Source organism: Ornithodoros turicata, chromosome 2, assembly GCF_037126465.1.
Source record: "Ornithodoros turicata isolate Travis chromosome 2, ASM3712646v1, whole genome shotgun sequence".
NCBI classification, from domain to species: domain Eukaryota; kingdom Metazoa; phylum Arthropoda; class Arachnida; order Ixodida; family Argasidae; genus Ornithodoros; species Ornithodoros turicata.
In genome coordinates this window covers 148,544,546-148,567,853 of record NC_088202.1, presented here as the reverse complement: position 1 = coordinate 148,567,853, position 23,308 = coordinate 148,544,546, and the positions used below count along the sequence as shown (strand labels likewise).

Here is a 23,308-nt window from a genome sequence, read left to right as displayed (position 1 = left end):
CGTATGGGGGAAAATACCAGGAAAAAATAGTCATCAGATAAGTCGCAGGGCGCCCGTGAGAAAAAAAAAATCGCGCATAAGCCGCGGCTAATACGCGTGAAAATACGGTATATGGGAAGCATAACGCTTGTTGAGCAGCACTGTAAACAACCCTACCTATAACAAGAGTGCCAGAACGTGAAAAGCGTGTTGGTTGAAACTACGTATGTAAAACAACTTTATAACACATTTAACAGGGGCAGAAGACTGCCTGGAACTTAAGCGAAGTTCCAAGTTACTTTTAATTCGCTTTCCACTCACGTCCACGTATCTTCTTGCTTTCTCTCCGGTTCTTTCACGACATTTTACGCCACAATACGTGACATTCAATCAGTCACAGTATTCTATTCAGGAAGTAAGAACGACTGCCATTTGAAATGAAGCTGAACCTTTTTGCACCCAGAGGGAGTAAGATGCAAAGTGTTCGAATTGTTGGACATAAACGAAAACGATCTAAGCGCGTTGCACTCCTCCGCAGGCAACTCAAGGTCTAACTCGCTCTCGCTGCACCTGTGTAGTGCTATTTTGTGTCCGAAGTAACTCGTTCTTTTTTGAAGCAACTCCGTAACTGCGAGTTACATCTCAGGCTGGAGAACTTCGTTACTAACTTACATTTTTCACACGGTTACCTAACTCGTGACAAGTTCTTTTTGACAGGTAACTTCTCGATCTATGATCATGAGTCTCCTCTCAGTCTCTGCGTGCGGTAAATTACCACAATCCCACGGGAGCTGGTATGTTTTTTTTTTTTTGTTTTGTTTTAGGTCCTGCAGGTGCAGACAGCATGGCTGTGAGCCTCTCATAACATCACGTCAACTGGTGATTGTAAAACAACTTTATAACACCCTTAACAGGGGCTGAAGACTGCCTGGGGGACATACAGGACTTCTCACCCAGGGGTGCACCATGCAGAGACTTGAGACACAATGTTAATTCCCTCATTGTGTAACAATTAATCGATTAATCTACGTATATTTCAAAAGCGTACGGGTGTTAGCATGCGGCAACGTAAATTTTTTACGACTGTGACATCGGCTTGTGCCGACGCTGCTCGACGACAGAGAAGCCAAGTACAGGAAACTTCTTAAGAACAAACTTTATTTTTAGCGCACACACGTCACAGACCGATGGTCAGCTGCAGACTTTTAAAAACTTTACAAACCTGTAAGAAAAAACCCATTTGCAGCGCTACAAGTGCAGTCGCATATATATACTTGGACATATATATATATACGATGAAACAAGTGAGTACAACCTTCCTTCCAACACCATCTTTTGATCCTTTGGCCTCGCATGTGCCATTCACACGTCACTCATTCAACCACGCTCACCTGGAGCGTCTCGCTCCACATTAAAAAAAAAAAGAGAGACAAAAAACAAACAAACAAATAGACAGATGCCAACAACAGCTTTCCAAAAAATATGCACGGCGTCAAACGCGATCGTCCCTTCACGTTCGCTCCACGAGATCGGATATATGCTTTTTTTTTTTTTTGTCTTTTCACATTTTTGTCTTTTCACATTTCACGAGCAGGAGTGCTACATTAACATCTCAGCACCAACTTCCACAGAGGCGACGACGATTTAAAAAACAATTTAAAACAATTTAAAAAACACTGACGTTGGAAAAGGGGAAAATGTGGCTCCCTCGCCTTTTTTCGCCGGCTGCGCTCGTGCCGCCGCACGTTTCCCTGCACGTTCGACAAAAAAAAAAAGTTTTTAATGCGGCGGAAAGTCTTCCAAAATGGCAAGTGTACGGTGGAAGAACTTTCTTCCTTCCAGCCTCACTGTCCAACGGTGTTTGGACCTTGTTCCAAGATAAAAATTTAATCAGCTGCCCGCTGTGCAAAAGAGTACGGTGTCGCAGAATCCCGTTAGCGAGACCGCAGAAATTTCTTCTCGTTTACCAGGTAGGTATGTCTGGTAGATTCCCCCCTCATCCGAAAAGATTTGAAACCGACAGAAGATCTCGCTTACAAAGGAGTTAACTTGTCGACAGTCATTTCTTTCTCCTGTCCCGCCATACAGCATTCGGCACTGTTTATAAGAATATAATTTTTTTCTTTCTCGAGGAGTCTTTAGCGGTTGCAGATTTTTGTTGATCAGATCATTCTTTCAGCACCAAATGTTGGCTATGATGGCCCTCGCAACTGTGGAACAAGAAAGATTTCGCAAACGTTGATATACATTGAAATCCAGGATAACGTAGTGCTACTTTGATGGAACACTTGGAAGTTTCAAAGATGTTTCCTTGGGCTTGTTGAGCATAATGCACGACCCTGCGTCAAGCACCATTCCATGAACTGACCGTGATGCCGCGTTCCTCGGAAGTTGGAGTATCTTTTTTTTTTTTTTCTGTGTATCCACTGCCCCGTTTCGTTCACAGTCAAAACATAGTCAGCTCATAATCATATTGTATACATACATACATATATGTATATGTGTGTGTATATGTCAAAACCTTCAATATATATGTATATGTACATATATGAATATCTATAGATGGACAGATAATATGAACAAGTAAAGCATTTTGAAACAGCCATAACATGCACTGTACACCATTCGGCAACCTGTAGTGCGCTCCTCAGCGTTGGAGCGATGCATGCGCCCCCTGGTGGTGGTGGTGGTGGTTGTTATCAATACAAAAATACAATGGCAGAACACCAGCAACACTTTTATATTTAAAACTTGAAAACACCTCCCTTCGAAAAAATTGGAACAAGCTGCCCTTTTTTGTGTTGCCGACAAAAGTAACACACGGCTTGTGTTTCCCTAAGACAGAAGTGATTTTTTTTTTTTTTCGTTAGAGGAATTTAAAGGGGCCGTAAAGTGAATGGTAAACCTACAGAAACTACGTTCCGTATTGGACGCTTCGGATGCTATGTCCTGTAGCAGTACACTGAACAGGTTTTTAGCGAATCAAGCTCGAAGAAAGTTCCCTCATCTAGCAATGCTGACATGCCTTGTTGCACCATCTATTAAGAAAGTACACAAGAAAGAAAAAAAAAAACAGCTCGCCCGAAAACCACCTTGTCTTTCGCGCACCGTCACTTTGGAATTTTTGGGATACGAGACTCCCGTCATCATAAAGGCAAATTCTACATGGTAGTATAGTACATGAAGATCGTGGTAGATTAGTATTCCACTTTACAGTCCCTTTAAAACTGAACCTTGCCAAACACCCTGGGAGGTTATTTTGCAGAAAGAGGGGGAGAGAGAGACATAAAAGAAAAATAAATAACGCCTGGACACAGGATACGCAAGAGTGCAACGCACGAAATGCTCGCAGTGTGCTGCACACACGTTTTCCCCTTAAACACATTCATTCATTCCCTAAAAATAGTCTCAAGTCTTCTCGTAGTCTTAGCTGAGCGGCGGCGTGCAGTTAAGGAAGCATGTAACCAACCCAAAAATAAGGCACTAACTAACAGTACGTCTCCCAAGGTGTTTGCCGAGGAGCCAGCGTCGTCCACAGGGTCACACAGACACCGACATTCTGGTACACACAAAATTGAAGAACATGTGAAACAAACGTGAGCATTATGTACAAGGCGCAAGAAAAAAAAAACAACACAGCATGGAACACACACACACTAGGCATGAAAAACGACCTCCCAAAAACCCTCTGCAAACGGAAGGAACGAGTTAAAAACAGGAACATCTATTTTTTTCTTTCTTTTTTTTATCACCAAAGCCGCGTCGTCTTGTTGGCATCGAGGGTAAGTAGTTACGTTGTTAGCAGTCTTAAGAGCGTGCGTCACACTTCGACGCGTCGTGCTTAAATACACGCGTGGGTTCACGCTTCAACGTGTGCGACATGTCCGCACGCGCCGTGGGAATGAGAAAGAACTGGGAAAAAAAAAACACACACAAAAAAAACGGTACATGACAACCTATAACACTTGGAATGATTCGATGTGTCACCCGTCCCTGCCAGGTACAGCAGTGGGCTAAAGTATGAAATATAGATAAAAAGGAAACACACACGCAGTAGTGACTGCAACCTCGTGTCACCCTTCTAAGAACTTAAAAAAAATATAAAAAAATTGAACACACTGTTTCTCTTTGAAACCACTTCAGCACCTTGTCATTGTAATTGGTATGGCTTGCATTCACACCAGAGGAGGTGGTTGCTAAAAGAAGAAGAAAAAAAAAAAAAAAAAAAAAAGAGCAATGAAGTGAAATGAAAGAACGCTTTAAAAAAAAAAAAAAGTTAGTGATACAAATGTGCAATATTAGTCCAGCGGACAAACAGTTCGGCACCGAAGTCTGTGATGACAAACATTGACGGTGTCCTGCCAGGAAGTGCAGAGATCACACCATGCTGTCTTTAGCAATGCTGGACTTGGATCCCTTGAGGTTCTTCTCGGCATCGAAGTTGTCGTTGTGCCTGCCATCTTTGAGCCTGTAACCGGGTGGGAAGCAGACGGAAAGGAGACACACGTCAATGTAGAGCAGAAAAAAAGCATTAAAACGAGGAAGTCAGTTCTAATTGTACGAGCCTTGATGGGGCTACAAAAACTTCCTCCGCGAGTTTTTCCTTATTTGGCCGCGGCAAATTGTGCGAGGAACGTTGTGTGCTCTCGCGGCGGAATGATGGTTGTAGCTGATCACACGGGAGATGTTCTTGATCTGCACACTCTCAAGAAGCCCGTATGTGCAGAATACGTGAAGTCAAGTATAGAGGATGCTGCAAGTTGTGTCTATAGCGGACACATTTTGACTTTTTATGGTGCACGGACAACTAGGGTAACAGCGTTTTTAGCGGGATGAATGGGGGTTTGAACATCATTTCCTTTAACTGCGCGTACAATAAGTGTAGAGAACTTTTGAAAAAAAATTGTTTTTGCCATTGATGCAACCTATTCGTTAGGGGTGTGCGAATCCGAATATTTTATGTCGAATCGAATATCGAATCAAATGAGGGAAAAAATTCCGAATACCGAATCTAATATAGAATATTCGTGCAAAATTTGTGACTTTCGTACTAAAAAAAAAAAAAGCGACTTTCGTACTAAAAGTTTCCATTTTGTAGCCCATGGCTTTAGTGCAATATTTCCGGTTCTATTAACTGTCACAAGAGAGACACGCAAGTCTTCTGTTTAAAGCCCCTACTCTTTAATTTTACGCAAGAGTGCTTCCTGCTTTCCAGGTGAGCCTGCACTTACTGGAGTACTGGAGTGGTTACCTTCATTTCAAAATTTTATGTCAGGCAGTAGCATGTTACACGGATGAGGCTGTAATTGTTTCAGACAACCACAGGCCATTTGTGAAACAAACCAATTTGCCTTCCTGCCTCATCTTTGTCACGAACACCCTTTAGTTTCTTTGCACTCGTCCTAGGAAGTTGCACTACTGAAATTTTAGATGTAAAGGACATCTTTAAGACACCCTTCTTGACCGTGGGCTGTAGTCATTATTCGAAAGTCCTAAATTTTTAAAGGCAACCTCACAGACATCAAATCAAATTCCCTCGTCGACACCGCTAACTGCATGTGGGAGGGGCGCCGCCCCTTCCACAGACGATGTCTACAAAACTAACTTTGGATAACGTTATCTTAAACTATACACCGTCCGGCCTGTGTTGGTCCTGCAGCAAGGGCAATTTCGTAAAGGAGGCTTCACCGAATGCACGGAAGCATCAGGCGAAGCCCACTTTTGGGTTGTGTCGCTCATATTCTTCGAAAAATCTAATATTGGATATTCGATTCGCGAATCGAATAGTTCGAGCGTTTGATATTCGATTCGAATTCGAGAATTCGCACACCCCTACTATTCGTACCAGAGCTCTTTTCTGTGCGTGTGTCACAGCACAACACTATTTGATCTTCCCAGTTTTTGGTAAATTGTATAGGGCTACTCAAGTACAGAGTACGGGTGACAGTATGCAGCGCGATAGTGGAGCCTGTCAGCGGCTGTGTTGCCACACTTTGCACGCTTTTATACCGTCATGGTTGTGGCCTTCCAAGACGCCACAGAAAGCAGCCAAGGGCTCGACGAACAATTAATACCTGTTCTCGAGCAAGTTATTACCACGGCTGAAATGTTACAACTGCGGATACTGTGCCTCCTTGCACAATGAAAATTTACGTAGCGCAATTTTAACTATACGCTAAATGACGCAACGTATTGAACATGAAGTAATATTACTAGGAAACAACACACATTTAGTGGCGAGGCAGTTATTAGCATTGCTTAGATTTCAATGGGACTATCGCATCCGGAAGTGTCTGTACGAGTAGTAATGTTTGGCGCTCATTCACGGTGTACTTTGCCAAATTTTTCTTCCGAAAAAACCTCGCACGTTAAATAAACAAGTTTTAAAGATTCGCGCTCCGTCTGCAGCTAAGGAAGCCTCTAAGGAGCTAAGGAAGGTAGGACTTTCGGCATTACTGTCGGTGATGAACGAGGAGTAAGACAGCGCTATAGTTTTGGAATCGACCGGGACGGATGCGACAGTCCCTTCAAGAACTAAAAGGCACTTGATCATAATCGCATGAGTGAGACAGGAACATGACAGAGCGGGCAAGAGTCAGCGTTGACATTAGCCAGAGAATGTGTATTCACACGAGCGACATTCCCCCAGAAGAGGAAGATGCGAAAAGCGTCATAGCTTTCTGCTGTCACGTGAGCGCTCAACGTCGTGTCTTCATGTACACTGCTAACCGTAGGGAATATCCTGCTACACAGCCACAAGATATTACGTAGCAGACGACAGGAAAACACGCTGACGGTGTCGTCTTTCCAGAGCCGTCTGCTAAGTGTCGCCTGCTAAGCGTCGCCTGCTAAACGTCGTCTGCTAAGTGCCGCCTGCTAAGTGCCGCCTGCTAAGTGCCGCCTGCTAAGTGCCGCCTGCTAAGTGCCGCCTGCTAAGTGCCGCCTGCTAAGTGCCGCCTGCTAAGTGTCGCCTGCTAAGTGTCGCCTGCTAAGTGTCGCCTGCTAAGTGTCGCCTGCTAAGTGTCGCCTGCTAAATGTCGCCTGCTAAATGTCGCCTGCTAAATGTCGCCTGCTAAATGTCGCCTGCTAAATGTCGCCTGCTAAATGTCGCCTGCTAAATGTCGCCTGCTAAATGTCGCCTGCTAAATGTCGCCTGCTAAATGCGCAGTTCGCCACTCCCGATATTCCGCACCGTGTGAATTCTCACGTAACGCGGGACGGAACTTAGGCTCTAAGAGCAGTGTTTTCACTTTTTCTTCCACTAGAATATTCCGTGAGGATGTCGCTCGTGTGAATACAGGGAGAATGTGAGAAAGCCGAAAGTGCCCCATTGGAAGTGAGAGAAGAGTGTGCGAGAGCCACCACGGTTACCTCCACCCGCTACTGGCTGATGGTTAGGGTTGAGCATTACAGCTGTTTCTTATCAGGCCAGCCCATTATTCAGAAAAAAGCAACAAAGGTGGGACGTGCGTGAAAAGCAAAGCACACAGAGAAGGCGATAGAGATTTCTTTTTCTCAGCAGAGTTGTTTCTCTGTTCCTCCTACCCTTTGCTGTCAATCATGGGTGTGTCCTCGGCCGCTTCTCGAGACTTGTCAGGTGCGTAAACGAGTTCCTTTCTACGAGAGCCGGCGGGGATGGGGGTACCCGACAAAGCGGGACAAAGGAAACCAAGTATTGGGGAGATAAAAAAAAGAGAGAGAAAGGGGAGAGAGAACGGGATTAACAAAAGCCATGTACTGACACAAATCATAAGCGAAACAAATTGGAATAAAAAATAAACGCGACCAGAGAAAGAGTAAAATCCCAAGTACACCAGCAATAAACGTTGCAAAGCTGACAGAAAAGTTACGATTTTTTTTTACGGTGTTCGCCAGCTTACAGCAAGCAACATCCCTTAAAAAAGTGCTTGCTCTTCTATCACTTAATAAAGGCACAATAATTTGCAAGACCAAAGGGGATACATAAATGGAAAGCAATTGTTCCTAGGCTAGAAGACACAAAGGGGCAAACGCAACACAAGCCTCAAGTTGCCTGGGAACATAAACAGCCGAGTTCAACTGGACCTTAGGGCTTAGACTTCAAAGGAGGCCTTACAATTGGGTAATTCCATGGAATGGCCCCTGTGTCAAGTACTACACTACAAGCAAGACTGCTGTGTGGGGGTACAATTACACCAGAAGTGGAATTGCTATGTTTCAAACTATTAGTAGGCTTGCAAGCAGTCAACACTGTGCATAATTACTAAATTGATTTTCGGCCAAAAACTCTTGGCCCCAAAGCTTCACACAATATTCATCTTTCTTCAACTAATCAGGAACAGAAATCAGGGAAATAGCAACAGCAAGAATCACCTGACAGGTGGGGCAAACATAGCTACCCAAATGAGCGTACATACACTATGCAACGACAAAATGCGTACTACTGAATCAGCTATACTATGCTAGCAGAACAGGAAAGGACATATAGAGACACAGTTAGTATACCTACCCCTAGTACCCCCCATCTAGTGAGCCTACGAGAAGCACACCAGTAAAGCTCAATTTGCAACGATATGTGCAGCCAGTAGAACAGGTTAGTGTACAGGCAACCAACCATGACGTTCTTCCGCACGCTGGGCTGCACTAGTCACGTATCAATGTGAACGCGTTGATGATGTTGATGTTGACAGACACGACGTAACAAGATGCCATCGCGAGCCTAAATCCGCATAAAACATGTACGATCCTAACACTGCATACTGTTTGAGGACGATCGCATACATGAGATGTACTCTAGCAAAAGTAACTTCAATCGAGCGATAGTAGATTTATAAATGCGGGGATGAGATAAACGTACTGAAGCGTTGTTGCCAGGGTTGCGGAATGGGATCGCCCATTCCAATTCCATTGCGAGGAATGGAGATTTGCGATAATTCCGTTCCTTTCAATTCCTCGGAATGGAAAGGTACGGCCAATTCTCACTCCCGGAATGGCCTGACAGCCCCATTCCATTCCTTTAATTCCGCCAATAAAAGAAAAGGAACCGGTAACCCTGCTGGGTAGCCCAGCAGCGCTATGAGGAGATTGACATTACCTATCACTGCAAAAGCAAAAAAGACTAGGTTATTTCGGCCTTGACCGTGTGGTACGCAGACCAGTCCGTTCAAATTCCATTCTGCCTGCGGAAAAAAAAAAAAAAGCCCAATTCCATTCCATTCCTAGGACAGTTTCCTCCTTGGACAATTACCGCCATTCCAATTCGGGCTCTGATAAATCTGGAATCATTCCGGAATCATTCCAACCCCGGAGTGGCAAATTCCGCAACCCTGGTTGCTGAACTAGCGTACGACGTGGGATTTACTTGAACGGCCGCACCCTGGCTATGACTATAAAACTATAAGATATATAAAAATAACTATATAATAACGATTTTTGTGTCTTATGCCGGAGTAGATGATCGCAGCACTGCCATTAAAATGGCTCCTTTCGCTGGACACTTCTCGTCAGAGTATCCTGCGTTTGTTCTTTAGAAAGCACGTATCCACGCGTCACCGTCCTCCTAGGGTACAGGGTCGAGGAAGGTCAGACCAAGGACGCGAGTGATTAGTAAAAATTAAACTGTCACCTACAGAGGTGGTATTACTTCAGGAAGGAGGTCAGTGTGGGCCATACCAGAAGAGGGAGGTTAAGGTCACCAATACTTCTTAAAGGGATGGTCTCGTAAAGATTTTGCACAGATTGCAAAAACTTCCTCCAAACTTTACTAACGATTACTGCTGTAGATACTATACAACAGCATGAGTTTTACTCAATAAAAAAAAGCTGTTTATACCATACCATACCACACCATAATTGTGGATGTTGACCTCACTCTCGTAAGGCTAGGACAGATGTCGTGCTGACATTTAACTGACCACTGACTTTTAAGACCAATTAGTAAATGCCAGTTACAGCAAGGATACTGTGCACGCCACCCTGGATATGACGAATCTGTTTTTTGTCTTCCAATTTCCCTCGTTCAGGTTCTGAGGTTCAATCGGCCCCGCCTTTTGCCTTTCAAGTGAGGGCAGCAATGAATTAATGAATCACGATTAAGAGCGTCAAAAACCCCGGTGCCGCGGAGCTAAAAAGACAGGCACGGACACGTTGCACTGACTGGCGAACCAATAACTTTATTATCTTTGAATCCTGCTTAAACCTGATCTTCTCCAGGTTTACCCCTCCTCCAACTGGTCTGCCTGATCCCGTGTTCTAACGAGGCCTTGTTGTTCCTTCCTATCGATAGCTGAACGATCTTTATCACCATCAAGAAACCCCTGAACCCGGTCTGATAAATGAACTGACAGAGAGCTCACACATTTCAAACCAGCTTTCCTTATCTCCATAGCTTCACGGAACGATAATGCGCCCATTTTCCTTCCTTTAGCTCCCCGGCACTGAGGGTTTCAACGCTTTTAATCATGATTCTAGAAAAGCGAACAGCCCAATTTTTAACCCTTTTTAATGAATTACAGCTACCCTACTTCCTATGTTTTGAAGGCTGTCCTCTTCGAAACAGCCCGAGAGAATTATAAACTTCCTTTTGTCTTCTTTTTTTTCATTGATTTCTTCATTTTCGGCGGATGTTGTTCTTGCCAGCACAGGACATGTGAAGCTCTTATTAATTTTATTTATTCTAATAATAACCGTGCCTACTGCGTCAAGAAAATTCGCACAATCGACGGCGAACTGAATGGCACTGGTCTACGAGACTGTCCCTTTAACAAACGAAAAGAAGATTTATTCCCCAGTTCCTGTTAGAGGATGAGAGTTAACACGGACGGCAGGGAATAACCTCCTTACTGATTGGGGGGGCGCGGGTTGCCAGGCTCCACTGTGGGCTTCTCTTGCTCCTGAGCAGCAGGAATGCTGGCGATACAGGCAACAGTGGAAGGTTAACAACGCCCCGAGTCATGAGCGCACAAATAAATCCCTGAACCATGAACAAAATGCTGCACAGGACTGTGCAAGAGTTCTCAAGACAATTCTGAATGACTGGACAACTTCATTGCTGCACAACGAGTACTGTTGTGGGTTTTCTAACTTGTGTGGTTTTCTAACTGTGCTGCCTAGGGCAGGATAAACGTCCACCCTCTTCAGAAGCACTGTATAGAAGGGATTTCACAATAATATCTGAAGAAAAAAAAAAAAAAATGTGTGCCATCTATACTTAGCTATGTACACAACACAAGCAATTTATTTTGTTGCCTAAATTGTTCTGAATTGAAAAGCTCAACAAAAAGTCCTAAGTGAAAAAGAAAAAGAAAAAAAAGAAGGCAGTTGAAAAGTCAAATTATATATACTAAATTCCAGATAATTCTCACAGCTCATGAGACCTGCTGTCTGGCCTCGTAACCTCAATTCATCCAGAATTATCCAGAATCAGTTAAGTATTACAACGCGATAAAAATATTGCAAATGCTACGGCAATGGCTAAGCTGCTGCACTAGCAAAGGGAAAGACCTGCGGAAAATTGCTTCTCGAACAGACAGACGGACGGACACAAAAAAGCGAAAAAACAAAAGTTGCCATCTCACCTGCTCTTGCCATCTTCGACAACTGCCTCCTTCTTTCCGTGAGCGCCACCTCGTGAGCAAAGCGAGTGCCGTAGGCAAAAGAGGAAGCCCCACTGGAAACGGAAGTAGCAGACGACATCCAGCACTAACAGGATCACCAGCACCAGCACCACCACAATCACCACTATGGTGGTGAGCGACATGCCCAGGCTACCCGTGTTCATCATGTCGCGCAGTCCCTCTTCCTCGGGCGCAGAACCTGCGTTGTCACGGCAACCATATGAGTCAGCGTTGTACCAGCGAGGGGGCGCTTTTATGGAATGCTCTGCCTTGCTGGTCCAACCGCATTTCTCAGACACGAGTGCTCGCCAAAGGGCCGGACATTAGGAGAGAAAAATGTGCGAAATGTTGACGAGTTAAATGCCTTTACCAGATTTGGGAGGGAAAAATGTGGTCATCACGTTATTTTTTTGCTTTCTGCGGAGTAAGTTGCGCACAGTTCAAGTGCACGCGCTGCTCAAAAATATACAGGGTGTTCGAAATTAAGCTTTCACGAGCGCTACGCAAACACAGCGATGACAGGAAACCGGATGATAACTTTACGCTACTTGTGTAAGAAACAGGTGCTGCTAATTATGTAGCACCTGTTTCTTACTCAAGGAACAGAAAAAGTAGCGCCAGTTTTCTTTTGTTCACCTATTTATAAAGTGCTAGTGAAAGCTTAATTTTGAACACCCTGTATGCCTTGCGAGTTATGGTCAAATGCACTTTGCACGCTTTGTTGTTGCACTCAGATTTGCATACAAACTGAAACTAAATAGTGCATGTGATACTGGGTATAACCTGACACGCGATTAGAATTTGGGAAGGAATGAGTCCCTAACTGGTCCCAAACAGATCCGGGAGGGATTAGTGGGGGGGGGGGGGGGCAATTGGGTTTAACGCGAAAAAGTCAGACCCTAGCTACTATATGTAGAACTCTGGGCCTTCGGTGATTCAATGATTACGTGCGAGAATCTCTGGACAAAATGGCTTGTTTTGTTTATAGGTACAAGTCTATTTCGTCTATTGCATTAAGCTATTTTAATCGTCATTTGAAAACGGCACACTAGAACCCTACCCCAGCCTTGCCTGATTTATAACATCAGAGGATGAGACAAAAGTGCCCGGAGTAAAAGCAACTAAGGTCCGAAAGCAGACTCCGGAACATTTGCGGTACCTCGAAAGGGATTACTTTCTCGAGGTGCCACCTTAAATTTTGAAATTTATTTTCTTTACTTATAAATACGAGTCTACTTTGTACGATATGTAATTAGAAGAGCAATTTTAAAGGTCTGCGTCGGAAGTCACGAGCCAGGGAGACCTTGCACGACCACGAAGGTCTTCGCACAGGAAGAGAAATATTGGAGGAAATTTGTTTTTGGATTCCAAAGATCATTGTCATGTGCACCAACGAGAGAAAATCGTACTGAGGTTACCCTCCGAACGTCCGTCAAGAGCACCTCTGCTTGGAACGATAGCGTGTCGGACCGCAAAGCAAAGCACGATAATGAAAACGTTCTTCTATTCCTTCCCCCCAGAGTGGATGAAAACGAGTAGCTACGCAAAAATCCCCACCAAGCATTCCTTGTATTGTCACCATACTTTGATGCAAGACTCGTTACAAAAGTACTACACTGAGACACAGATATGATAACAGCAGACGTACATGCCCACGACATCGAGCCAGAAGCAAGATATAAAAAGAAAGGGAGGCATCTCTCTTCGTGCCATGCATGCTAAATTGTAGCGAGTGCCATTACAAGTGCCGTGCGAATTGCCAAAAAAATGATACTTGGATACAAAGTCCAGCACAGTCCGGCATTGTCCACAATCACAATGAGAGAACCATTTAAGAGTTTAGTGGTGATGTTGCACTTCAGAGCAGAATTTTCTTGGAGCTCTGAGAGGAACATGATTCTTATTACTCGGTAGCTGACAAATGCTGTTGAAAAGGTGTCTTCTACGATGCAACCTCAGAGATTTAAAAGAGAACGTTGCACTAATGAACGTTTTTTTCTTTGTGCAAACTTGTCTATAAATCCACGTACAGTCTCGCTCACCACATGTGTGAGCGCCAAACTGTGCGCTTTAGCATCATCGCCATTGTCATAAGCAAACAGTGGTGCCGCTATAGGCTATACTACACGGCCATCTGTTTTAACGACATCGCATATGGATGTTGGATCTTGGTATTAGCTCATTCGGCCCTTCAGCGCCCAAATTGTTAGGTAATTGTTATTTTCTCAGTCTTTCAATGCATGAATCATCCATGAGTATTCAGTAAACTGTGCATTTTCCTTATTCATGAATCTATCGAGTTAGCCAGATACCAAGGGGCATGGTGTACGACAACGCTTGTCTCCGTCTGCGATGTCTCTGCACTTGTGGAGCAGTATGCATTCTACTGAATCATTTCAGCCTAGACGATTTCATAATATTGATATAAGAAAGCTGGAATCTCAGAGATTTTAGGCTACGGGGGCGTGCTGAAAAGTTCTCATCCCTACCCTCTTCCAGATCTTGTCATCGAAGATACAAAGAGCAAGACTGAAGATAGACCAAAAGCCAGGGGACATCATGAGAAAAAACTTACACACACTGGCTTGACGTAACAATGAAACAAAATGTAATATGACGTTTCGATGATGATGCCCGAACAGGTATCGAAACGTCATATTACATTTTGTTTCATTGCTACGTCAAGACAGTGTGTGTAAGCTTTTTCTCAAAGAGCAAGACTTAGAAGAGGAATTGTAAGTTCATTTTTGCTCTTGCTATCAACAGAACCATGTCTACTGCCGTTCCATTCAATAAATATATATTCCCGTATGACATCCCGTATCATACGTATGACTTGGTCGCTGTCATCTAGTAGGTCGTGATCTGGACTAGCATGTCCAGGTTTTCCTATTTTTAAATCTAATCTATAATCTCTGAGCACCAAGCCCACATTGCTTTCCTGAAAGCATAAAGGAATAAAGGCTTGGGGTTTGTCTTACTGTAATGGATGTGAGTGCATAGCAGAAGGCCAGATGAAAAGTTGAAATGGGGGGGTAAGCTTTTTAAAAGTGGAATGTCATTCCAAATATTATGTACATTTTCTGGATTCTGCTCAAGGCATAAACACACTCTGGAGCACCCTTAGCAGCTAAGTTACGAGTAGTAAAATTATTTCAACACACTAACCACATCTTTAACTACACAAGTTATGAAAACTGACTGACTCAGTTGCCATTTTTCGAGAGTGAGCTGAGACTGTCACGTGGTTACTTTTGTAATGGCGTGCATGCTAGACGTGTAAGTAATTGCCCCGTAGCTGCTCGAAGGTGGTCGCTGGTGTTGAGACCTGGTACTATACCCTGAATCCCGAAATGCCGGCTGTTTATGACATCCTGGAATCCTGCGATGCGCTCGAAAAAAATTCCTGGGATTTTGACTTTTTTTTTATCACGTTCAGCATGTGCAGTGCTGCAGCAGTAAACCCAAAACTTTATTTAAAAAAAAAGAGAAAAGATCCAGGATTTCAAGACTCGAGCGCAGTACTGCCAAGGTACTGTTGACTCAATAGCGACCCAGAAGAGATCCAATGAATCCACAATTCTTTGTCCTTGGCTGCCTCCGCAGCACCTCAATACTTCCTTCCTCGTTTGTTTGTTTATTTATTTATTGTGGTGCTCCAAAGGCCTTGTGGCAAATGCGCAGCCCTATGTGGTGGTGCCTGTGACACATGCACCGTAGCTCCATGCACTGCTTTGCTTTTCAAGGGGCGTCCGACGCTGTGGCCGTTAACCATAGGAAAAAGAAAGGCCAGTGATCACCGGTTGAACTTCTACGATGAACACACAAACGAAGAATAGCTGCATCCCGCAGAAGTTGGGCGATTCAGCCAGTGTGACGCAATACATTAAGTAGCCGGGGATATTCGTTCCCCGTTACAGACTGTGTTTTGAGTGGCGCGCTGAGTGGCGTTGAGTGGTGCGCCACACGTGACGGGGACTACGCTAGGTATAGAGCCTAAAGTGTTAGGGTTTCACCCGATTCTTCCTCGAATTTTTGCACCCCGAATTGAAGGTTGACACTTTAGGGCGACACCCTTCACTGGGACGTCTGTGGGAATGCAGTGGCTTACTTGTTTGGTGGCAGCAAATGTAGCTACATCACCGTTTGTACCAAACCACTACAGTTACTTTGAGTAACTGAGCCAGATTTCTCCCCAAATTTAGTGTAGTGGAAGTTTTTTCTTTTTTTTTTCACCTGAATTCGCACGAATTGAGTGCACATGTTTATTTACCCGATTTTTACCCCCTGAGTTTAGAGAAAAAAAATATTTCCCTAAAGCTTCAGGCTCTACGCATAAGACTAAAGAACCTCTTTACTGAACATATTTACTCGCGTACTGAATGCACCCAAACTTGAGCGCCGAAATGCTGGTCCCTTTTTTGCTTCCCACACCTTAAAGGAGTACAGAGGGCCATCCAAAAAAATTCAGATTAAGACATCCGATGAAAGTGTGTGTGTAATTATACCGAATAGCGCAAAAGGTTTTGATGTGTGCATTTTGTTTCCCAGAAAAGAACTCGCATAAACGTAGCTCCGCGCCTTCACCCTTAACTCGCCACTCCAGCTATAACGAGGACGAGGAGGTATGATGCCACCTCACTGATGACGGTTATTATAAGGAGAACTCGTTCTGGTTCGCCGGTCAGTGGGGGTCAGTGCCCTGCCCCTTTGCCGCCGTAAACCTGTTTTGCCAGTTCTCCCGGAGAATTGGGGATAGAAGGAGCGGCCGAATCATTACCGAGCCAGGAGAAAGGCTTTTTCAGAACCCCGAACAGCCGAGTAGCAGACGACAGCGGAGTAGCACACAACATTTCTCTAGGCCAATAAGCAAGCGTTCTCCTTATAGCGTCATTGCGAGGTTCCAGGCAGATCACAGGCTGGTACTGCTCCTTCACCGCCGTTGCGCACGGTCGCTTTTTGCGGCGTATTTTGAATTCAATTTCCGCGACCATTATGACTCTGTGGTGTAAATTACTTCGCATAGTGCATCTTACTGGCCTGCTTAACAGTCTTATAGCAAGAAAACTGGGTGTTAAAAATGACTTCTGTGCTACTTTAATTGCAACAACGACTTCACTAGGAGGGCCACACTGACTCCTGCTTGCGCGGCCACTCGTATAGTGCAGTCAACGAGATGGAGCGCCTGTTGCCAGAGTGATCAATGTTGAAAGCGAGGAGTATTTTTCGTCGAGGCTTGATAGAACGGAAGACCATTCGACGAGGCAGAATAGAGATGTTCAATGCTGAGGAGATCGCTGCGAATATATTGGAATAAGACGGGAACTAAGTGTACCCTAAGCGTTGAGTTCCAATTTTTACCCCGCTTTCAACGCCCCCCTCAAAGCCGCACGTGTTATACGTGAGTGCATACAATATTTCATACCAACGTAAAACGATTCGCGTCAGGTTTTTTTAGAAATGAAACACACCACATAGTAGAACATAATGGAAAGCATTAAGCCGTGTTGAATATTTCGATCGACATGTAGAGATGGAGTGCCATGGGACAAAAGGCACATACAGCAAATGTCAGGATTACTGCACAAACGTTGTGTATGTGCACCGTCTGTTTTATCTCGACCCTGAAATCCCGTCTCGGGGGGGTTTCGTCCAGAAATATTCACAAAAATCCCGGGATTACAAAACATGTCCCCGGATTCTCAACACTATCAGTCACACCATAGCTTACCAATAATCTCACCGCTGCACAGTAACAGAGACGAGGCAGTGGCTGTCGATATTTCTGACCGTTCTGTGAACGTATCGATATCAGTGCCTTATGTACTGCATGCTGCAGCCTCCAGTATGTATACAGGGTGTCTCACAAAACGTGCCACTCGGTCTTTATAAAAAAAACGGGGCGACGGAAAAATACGGGAGGAAATGGCATTTGTGTGGCGACTGAACTTGCCACCTTGCAAAAATATTTATTTCATTTTAATTAAAAGAAATTGAATTTCTTTAATTGAACTCCAAAATTTCCCAAGTCATCCTAGTGTTTTTTTTTGTTTTTTTTTTACAGAATTAGAGAGCTCGTAGCGAACTTAGTCAGATCCACCAAGAAATCCGCTCGATATTGCAAATGAAACTGACAAAATTTTTAAAAAAAAAAGTCCCGAAATTGAGGGTTCAAGGTTTCGGGTATTCAACGGCGCGCCAAATCAGTCTCAAAGATGCGCGGAGAGGAGGACATGCTCCTGCCCCCATGAAAGACACCCCGTTTACCCCGTATTTTCCCGTCGCCCCGCTTTTTTTATAAAGTCCGAATGACACGTTTTGTGGAACACCCTGTATAACAAATAACCTAAATATAGGAGGCATGCCACCTAAAGCATTCCTGTCCAACAAAGCCATGCACTTGCAAAGCCTGTTTCTGTAGAGCCTGTCGAAGACACCTTCTCAGTTGGTGCAACTTTTGTGACGACCCACTCACATATTTACGTATCATTAAGACCCCTAATGCACAACCCACCGGAATGGAGCAAGTAGACGCATACAAAATGCAAAATTAGAGTGCTGACAACGGATGGCAACAGGTAGCCACAGAAAGGAATGCTAAATGTCGAGGCCAAAATTATTACGAAACACAGCATTTAGTGTGTGAGACTATGAACTGTGACAGCAGAAACAATGGTTCGTAAACGAATATTAAATACTGGGTCAACATTCTCAACCCAGCTGCAACATCACAGCCATTGATTCCGTCGAAACTCATATCTTAAACAGATCACTTTTGTCCTATGCATTACAGACCACCACACTGTAGCTGCCGGCATTACAGCAAATATGATGCTTTGCATTCTTAAAAAGAAACCACATTCTGGTGTCAAGGGAACGAAAGTTTGCATTCAGGCCATGCAAAACCTATGGGCCTCAGGATGTAAACTCTGGTTGTACGATTGAAAGTTCCGTTCAGCACACATCCCAATAAGGGCAGATCTTCTAAGCAGGACAGATTATCCTGGGCAATGATGCAATATGCAGCGATGGCCACTAAACTACTTCTACAGTAGTTTAACTACAACTACTAACTACTTTGTGATGGAGTAGTTTAACTAGTAGTTCAACTGCTTTTCAGGGGAGGTAGTTAAAACTACTTCTTTAACTAGTGCAATGTATTTTAACTACATCTATAACTACTCAATGTTGTCCATCAACACCAATCCCATTCTATAGTGTTCTTGGACACTTAAATATGAATCACAAGCAGCGATAAAAGTGAAGATTTAGTACACATGCACGGCACAATTGCTCTGCACCTCCGTTCTCATCAAGCATGTAGCTCGAGGTAAAAGTCGGAAGCACAATCGTGCTGTAAAGCTTGCAGCAAAATCGGAAGTAGTTGGCGCCCGCAGTAATAACCAAACTACTGCAGTTAACTACTCGAAATAGTAGTCTAACTAGTAGTTGCCACTACATTTCTGCAAGTAGTTGCTAACTTCTACTTTTTAACTACAATCAGGTAGTTTAACTACATATAGTTAACTACTGGCCATCACTGGCAATATGCCATTTCTTGTGGTCTGAGAATCTTCACACTTACTGGCATTTACGTCCAGTGCTTTAGTCCCACCCTACTTTAAAAAATTCCATTCTCGTGTAAGTTGTTCAGTCTCCTCAGTTTGGCTGCACTAGTTATGGAATGCCTCACGACAGTGCAGCGAATGTGCAGCTTTCAACACTCTGCGGATTCTTCCAAAATGAACGAGAGGTGTGCATGCACTGCATGCATCCCCAAAGTGAGAGGGTGAAGGAGCACGGTGCCGCCTCATGCATCGAAGACGAGCTTTAACTTGCAGAAACAAAACAAAAAAGAAATGTATCGGGTGACTCTATCGGAACTGGCCTTATCTTGGGTTGCATTTCCTGTTTTCTTTTAATCTTTTTTCCAGGACGCGAGAGGCGATAGTGTGCTCTTTTTCCCTCTCGCATTGAAGGTGAAGGAAAGACGCGTCTTCTAAGAAGCGCAATGAACAAACTAAACAAATGGTTTTCCTTCACAAATTTTTTGCGCGCGATATATCGAACGGACTTTTGTTCTGAAAGTGGCTACGGTATCAGGTGACCGAAGGGAACAGATGTTCTCATTGGGACAACTTCGTAGCTTTCATAATTAAAAAGTTAATTAATGAAAGTTAATTAAGACATTGCCTTTGGACTTCGCTAATGCCCTCCCCTAAGGAGTGCCCTTCAGCATATGCTATATTGCAATTGATTTCATCTTGAAAAAAGTGTTATATATATCTTAAAAATATGTTCACAGTTAGCTGGGACACCCTGTATATACAGGATACATTCAGTTTGTGTTTCCTGTCGCATTCTATATCGTGATGTAGTTGATACAAAGACAAAACTAGGTTTACCATAAGCAACGCGTTCAGGTTCTAGCAGACACAATATTTGAAGCAAAAAATCATGTTTCCCTACCTGCGAAACGTGCCGCCATGTCACGAAGAACACCCTGTACTTGCAATTCCTCCTCTCTACATTTTTCGCGACACGTTCTTCCACGTTATAGAATGTACTGGCGTATAGAATGTATGCTGAACGAAACACTGAGTGTCGAGTGCAGGAGGCTTTGCAGCTACACATGATCATGAGAATTATCGAAGAGAACTAAGCCCAATCAGAGGAACTTGCAGTCCCACTATGAGATAGGGCCAGAGCGGATAGAGGAATGTGGCCTCATCTTTTGGGGTGTGTACATCCAGATGATGACTAAATAAATAACAGGGAATAAGGTACTGTTACTTAGTTCCCTGTTACAGTCAAACCTCGTTAATACGACGCGCGCTAATACGACGCGCGCTAATACGACGCGCGCTAATACGACGCCCGCTAATACGACGCCCGCTAATACGACGCGCGCTAATACGACGCGCGCTAATACGACGCGCGCTAATACGACGCGCGCTAATACGACGCGCGCTAATACGACGCGCGCTAATACGACGCGCGCTAATACGACGCGCGCTAATACGACGCGCGCTAATACGACGCGCGCTAATACGACGCGCGCTAATACGACGCGCGCTAATACGACGCGCGCTAATACGACGCGCGCTAATACGACGCGCGCTAATACGACGGCCGCTAATACGACGGCCGCTAATACGACGGCCGCTAATACGACGGCCGCTAATACGACGGCCGCTAATACGACGGCCGCTAATACGACGGCCGCTAATACGACGCCCGCTAATACGACGCTCGATAATACGACGCTCGTTAATACGACGCTCGTTAATACGACACTCGTTAATACGACATCCCCGCTTTATGACCCTTTCTCTCGGGAACCATTCCCTGCCAACGGCCTCCACATGCAACTCTTGTTCATTAATATGGCATTTTGTTTATATGACAATAACCAGCACAGGTAGGGGGCGAACACGTGTATTTTAACCCCGTTACTATGACCGTTGGTCACTGAATCGGTGGTCCACCTGACCTATAACGCCGGCGCACCTTCGGGTTGAATCATGATGCCCCTGTCTAACATGCTTAAAAGAGCTGTGTCCTCGGTCATACGCTGATAGTAACCTGCTGCTGCAGTCAAACGGTGTCTGAGATGAAAGAGCAAACAGAGCTGACTACCGGAATGAAGATACGCGTCAGCTTGAGAAATGCAGTATGCAAACATATTTATCGGACTTTTCAAAAGTATCGTACATTCTTTTAAAATGCCTCATTATCCATACTCTATTACCAGCTTACATAATTTTAAACTTTTCGAAGCTTACGTAAAGGGCACGGTACGACTCTTTAAGACTTGTTGTTGGTTAATATGACAATTCGCTTTATCCGCGGGAACGGCCACATTAACGAGTTCCAACTGCGTCGCATCTATTTAGTCATCATCCGCTGCCGTACTGGACGCTGTAAATTGCCTTCCCCGTTCACCCAAGTGTCGCAATGTGCCGCCTGGCAGGCTGCGCGTTCCTCATATGGCAGGCTTTGTAGAGAAACCCAGATGGCTGTGCGTACCTACACTAACAGTGGCCCTGTTTAGAAGGATACGCGTAAAGCATCTCTGAAAGGCTTCGAGGTCTCGTAAGCTAATACACCACTGTCACACGAGCAGTCTTCAATGATGATTGAAACCAATGACCATTGAAAACATACGTGTGGCGCCGCCAAGTGTGTAACGTGTCAACCTGTCAGGGAGCATTGGATCCGATGCTCTTTGAGAAGTTGTAAAGCGACACGCTTGGTGGCGCTACGCGTGTGTTTTCAATGGCCATTGGTTTCAATCATCACTGAAGACTGCCCATGTGACGGGGGTATTAGCTCACGGCGTATAACAGGCTTTGCAAGCATAGTGATGATAGCTCCAAAGTGTGGGGAAAAAAAAAAAGGACGTTTCATCGCAAGAAGGAAGGATCTAAAGCATGCAGGCCAGAGAGAGCAGCAAAAAAGAGCAGCCAGTGTGGAATGGTAGAGAGAGAGTAAAAGTGAGATGTAAAAGGAGATATACCGGCAAAGTTGGGAAGGTTCACTGGTGTGTGGTTGGAGGGATCTAGAGGAAAGACGGAAGAGGAAGAAGAGAATGGTGCAGGTGAGGTTAACCACAAAAAAAGAGAGGTGCCGTCGGTGTGCACACACCAATGCATACGAGCCACTCATCCGTCCAGTATTATTAGACCCTGAAGTTTTCGGGTTTTATATTTTTCCAAATTCGGGGGGTAGAAATCGGGTCAATAAATTGATGTCGAAAATTCGTGCAAATTCGGGCAGAAAAATTACCATCAGACTGACTTCGGGGAAAAATCGGGCATTGTTGTAGAATAAACGTTCACTGTACCGTTTATCCAGAGTGCCAGAAGTAAGGGGCCAGTCGCATATTTTGTGAGTAACTAGTATGTCGATGCCTTGAGGTGCCTAGCCTAGGTGCAGTTTTGCGGGTAGAAATCGGGTTTAACCCTAGATAGGTGAACCTCAATTCGGGGTGCAAATTCGAGGAAAAATCGGGTTTAACCCTAAAACTTCAGGCTCTAAGTATTATTACTACACCCTCGGGTTACACTTGCGTTGCTTACCCTTTCTTACCAACACGTTCGCCCGGGGACGACTCGTCTGTTACAATGACACACATTGCACAACGAGAGTATCCAAGGTCCGATTCGTGACGTTAAAAGCGTTACAAATCGGTGCGGGACAGGAAAAGACACACACACACACAACACAAACGCTTACCGTCACCAGTTTACTTTCCGGTTACGTAAAAGGTACGGAGAAGAATTCCTTTTCCCTGTCAGCTCCGAGAGTGCGTGCGCGTCTATCTGAGAGGGAATTCCTTTCCGTACCTATGTTCATGAAACTGCTGACAGTAAGAGTTCAGCGTTGTGTGTAAACTTCTGTGCTCCGCAGTAGCTTAAGCACTTTTAACATCCTGAATTCAATCTACCGAGGAGCCCCAAAGGACGTCTTTATGTTTGAGTGTACCACGGTTTCATGGGCAGGTTTCAAAGCCATCATGCTGGGGCATTGCATAATCCCAGCCCAGACCTGCCAAATTCTGGTATGATCAAGGTTTACCTGCCATTCATATGTTGAGGCCACCCGTGTCTTGAGCCACGCACAAGCAGTACCATTTTTTATGTTCTTTAGTTAACATCCGTTCCAGAACATACGACAGTCAAAAACCGAGAATACAGCGGAACGTCACGATACGTTGCCTGGTGACAGGGATG

The 23,308-nt window shown here is 44.5% G+C and overlaps 1 protein-coding gene across 4 annotated transcripts in view; it reads right to left on the bottom strand.

Annotated features, from left to right (window-relative positions):
- Nucleotides 1–1,120: 1,120 nt before the first annotated feature.
- The window catches only part of LOC135386352 (fasciclin-2-like), an 87,357-nt gene continuing 65,169 nt past the window's right edge, over nucleotides 1,121–23,308 (bottom strand). The window contains exons 13-17 of one of the 4 annotated variants that reach the window (XM_064616213.1): nucleotides 22,093–22,134; nucleotides 11,535–11,772; nucleotides 10,801–10,866; nucleotides 7,525–7,596; nucleotides 1,121–4,447 (exon numbers count right to left, since the gene is read on the bottom strand). In XM_064616213.1, the coding sequence (XP_064472283.1) occupies nucleotides 4,357–4,447; nucleotides 7,525–7,596; nucleotides 10,801–10,866; nucleotides 11,535–11,772; nucleotides 22,093–22,134 (509 nt within the window). In that variant the 3' untranslated portion in view covers nucleotides 1,121–4,356. The remainder of the gene's footprint in view (nucleotides 4,448–7,524; nucleotides 7,597–10,800; nucleotides 10,867–11,534; nucleotides 11,773–22,092; nucleotides 22,135–23,308) is intronic. The other 3 variants (XM_064616215.1, XM_064616214.1, XM_064616216.1) reach the window with 3 other exon arrangements.